Below are 3,426 nucleotides of genomic sequence, written 5' to 3'. Positions count from 1 at the left end.
AAAACATTTAAATACCTAAATTAAACTATTTAATTAAAATAAAACATTTAAATACTTTAATTAAAGTATTTAATAAAAATATAAAGCATTAAAAAGAAGACCTCTGAATAGAGCAGCGACACCGAAATCTGCAGCGGGATGAAGGAGCGAGAAAAATTGTTTAAAAATAAAATAATATTTAAATATTAAAATAAATGTACAATTAATTAATTAATTAATTGAATTATTATAAATAATAAATAGACTCAGAGTTTTCTTATAACACCCGCACAGGTCGTATGGTTCTGCTGCTTTTGCAGCGCTGCAGGCCGCTGCTGCTGCTGCTGCTGCTGTTGCGGCTGTTGCAGCTGCTGCAGCTGCTGCTGCTGCAGTCGGTTGCAGTGTTTTATCGTATTATTTTAAATGATTGTCTATTGCTTTTTGTTTTCTTTATCTGAATTCAAGCTGTATTTCCTGTCGCAGCAACAACCCTAACAACACTCTCCTCAGCAGCAAGGGGCCCCTAGCAGCTGCTAGCAGGAAGAACGGAGGGGCTCATACTCCGCTTATCTTATCTTTTTCTTATTTTTCTATCTTAATAATAATAATGATGCTTTCAGAGGTTGAGTCGTGGGTAGCTGATGATTCAGACATGCCAGAGGTAGATTTAGGCCCTCCAACAGACAGGGGCCCCCCTGAGGGGGGCCCCTGGGGGCCCCCTGAACCCTCTTTAGGGGGCCCCCCGAGGGGCCCCCCAGGAGCTGCTGTTGACCTTGACGACTTCCTTAGGGACTACGATGCCTCTCAGCAGTCTGTTTGGTCTACAGAGGCAGACCTTGATATCTCTCCTGTACTACCTTCTATGCATGGGGAAGCAGCAGCAGCAACAGCAGCAGCAGCAGCAGCAACAGCAGCAGCAGCAGAAGCAGCAGCAGCAAGAACGGCAGCAACAGAAGCAGCAGCAGCAAGCGCTGGATCAACCTCAGGGACTGCATCAACAACAGCAGCAAACCGAGACAAATCCTGCTGGCCGCTGCTGCAGCGTGAGGGTTTCTCTAATAGCTCTTCTATCAGAACCTCTGCGGGGGGCCCCTCAGGGGGCCCCCCCGAGACGTTTACACAGGGGCCCCCTCACCGTTGGGCCCCTACAGGGCTGAGCTGCTGCAAGAAGCTGTCGTTCAACTGGGAAGGAGGTCTAGGGCCCCTTCACTGCGCCAAACGTTTACTAAATGGTTCTTTCTTTGGGGGGACATTCCGCGGTGCATGCAGGGACTTGTATTCATCTGCGTCTTTGTCTTATTTGTTTGTCTTTGTCTTGTTTATTAACGCCTGGGTCCTTCTCCGCTGGCTCTCTCGTTCACCAGTAGATAGGCCTCTTGTTGCTGCAGAGGTTTTTGTCTCCTTTATGCTTATCTTTGAGGTGTCTCTTCGCTCTCTTGTACTCGTAAGCAAAGGCAAAACACAATAAAACTATTAATTAGGCGTTTATGTATATGCTTATATATGTAATATAATGTAGCATATAAATATATATGTATATATATTATATATTATATATACAATACATATATTATTATATTATATATATAATATATAATATATATACATATATATATGATTATATATATATTATGCACAAGTAGTATGTACAAGATATATATATACAATATACAATAAATATTTATATTTTTACATATATGTTATATGTTATCTATATAGTATATATAATATATACAGCACATATAATAAATAATTCAAAGCATACAACGGCATTGTTTATTGTAGCACTTTCCTTTCCTACGAATTATTTACACATCGCTTAATTATCATACCTATCTGCATGCCCTGATTAATATATGTTTATTAATGTTTATATATTTCTATATGTATTATTTATATACAAGCTGAATTTTTATTTGTATATACTTGTTTTTTATTCTAAGAGGGTCTTTTAGGGCCCCCCTGGGGGCCCTTGGGGGCCCCCGTAGGGGCCCTTGAAGGCCCCCCTAGGGGCCTTTTAGGGCCCCCCTAAGGGCCTTTTAAGGCCCTTTTAGGGGCCTTACTCGGGGTCCTTTTGGGGTTATGTTGGGGTGTCTTTTGCCTGTTCTTTGGAGGGCTGATGGTTTTTCTAAAGGGCCTTTTTCTATGCGGTGGGGTTGTTGTGATGGTGCTGCCTCCCTGCACATGTGCTGCAACTTCTGCTTCTTTTTCTTCATGTCTCACCCGCTGCTGCAGCTGCTGCTGCTGCTGCTGTTGCTGCACAGGGGCCTGCCTGCTTCTCATCCAGTGCGCATATCTTCGACTGCACCATCACTACACTTTCGGTGGTTTTGTTTCTCAACAGCGGTGATATCAACGTCTTGTTTAGGGGCCCCCCTGGGGGGCCCCCCGGGGGCCCCCGGGGGCCCCGTACTCCTACGGATGCCCCCGATGACTTTCTGCGAGAGCTGTTAACTGCGCTGCGAATTTTAACTCAAGTTGTGCGGCTGGTGCCGCTAGCGATGCACCAAAGACGAGCAAAGGTGAGCAGAAAAGCAATTGGCCTCGGAAACACCAGCACGGGGGCCCCAGGGGCCCCCGGGGGCCCCATAACACAAACGCAGGGGCCCCTGGGGGCCCCTTAGTGGCAATGCAAGGGCCACTAGGGGCCCCTAGGGGCCTGGGGGCCCCTTAACAGCAATGCAAGGACCCCTTGGGGGCCCCGAGAAGGGTGCAAGAGCGCTCATGGGGACAGGGAAGGGGCCTGAAGGGGGCCTCAAGGGGGCCCCAAGGAGGTTGAAGGAGGCCCCTAAGGGTCTAAGGGGTTTACGCATCACCATTACGCATACTAGCAGCAGATCTTTAGGGTAGCATGCATTAGGAGACAGGTGAAGATAGGAGGCGAAGAGACATTCTATTGCGTGCAGCATGAGGTGTACAGACAGACCATCCATCCAGCTGCGCTGGCAATGCTGCCGCTTCTGCTGCTGCTGTTGCTGCTGCTGCTGCTGCTGTCTGTGCTGCAGCTTCCCCGCGACGGGGTCGACTTCTCCCGTTTGGATTCGCACGATGACCTTTAAGAGTTTCTCTCAGTTTTCTATGGTTGTTGAGTACTCCTAAGGAAGTTATAAACAGAAAATACCTTTTTATGCGCATGCAGCAAGGGCTAGGGGGGCCCCAAAGGCAGCGTAGCAGGGGGCCCCCAACCCTCCAAGTGTCGCTCCAGCCCTCTTGCATCCTTTAGAAAGGGCCCCTACTATTTACGGGTTTGCCGGGGCCCTTCTGGGGGCCCCAGCAGACGGGGGTATTTGCAAGGATCAGACAACCTTTGGGGGGCCCCTCTTGGGGCTTGCGGGGTCTGTTTAAGGCGACTGTTGTCCCTCTGTTCATTGATATATATATATATATATATATATATATATATATTTTATTTATATATATTTTAGGGTCTCGGTCAATTGGCATTTA

The 3,426-nt window shown here is 47.0% G+C and overlaps 1 protein-coding gene across 1 annotated transcript; it reads left to right on the top strand.

The window, feature by feature from the left end:
* Positions 1-631: 631 nt before the first annotated feature.
* On the top strand, positions 632-3,038 carry EAH_00026120 (hypothetical protein, conserved; the record flags this gene model as incomplete). Its single annotated transcript, XM_013396556.1, has 3 exons — positions 632-1,423; positions 2,244-2,501; positions 2,985-3,038. 3 exons carry the CDS (start codon positions 632-634, stop codon positions 3,036-3,038), a joined length of 1,104 nt encoding a protein of 367 aa, XP_013252010.1.
* Between the last annotated feature and the right edge of the window lie 388 nt (positions 3,039-3,426).

This window comes from Eimeria acervulina, genomic scaffold, assembly GCF_000499425.1.
Source record: "Eimeria acervulina Houghton genomic scaffold, Eah_scaff217, whole genome shotgun sequence".
Lineage (NCBI taxonomy): Eukaryota > Apicomplexa > Conoidasida > Eucoccidiorida > Eimeriidae > Eimeria > Eimeria acervulina.
This window is presented reverse-complemented; position numbering and strand designations above follow the sequence as displayed.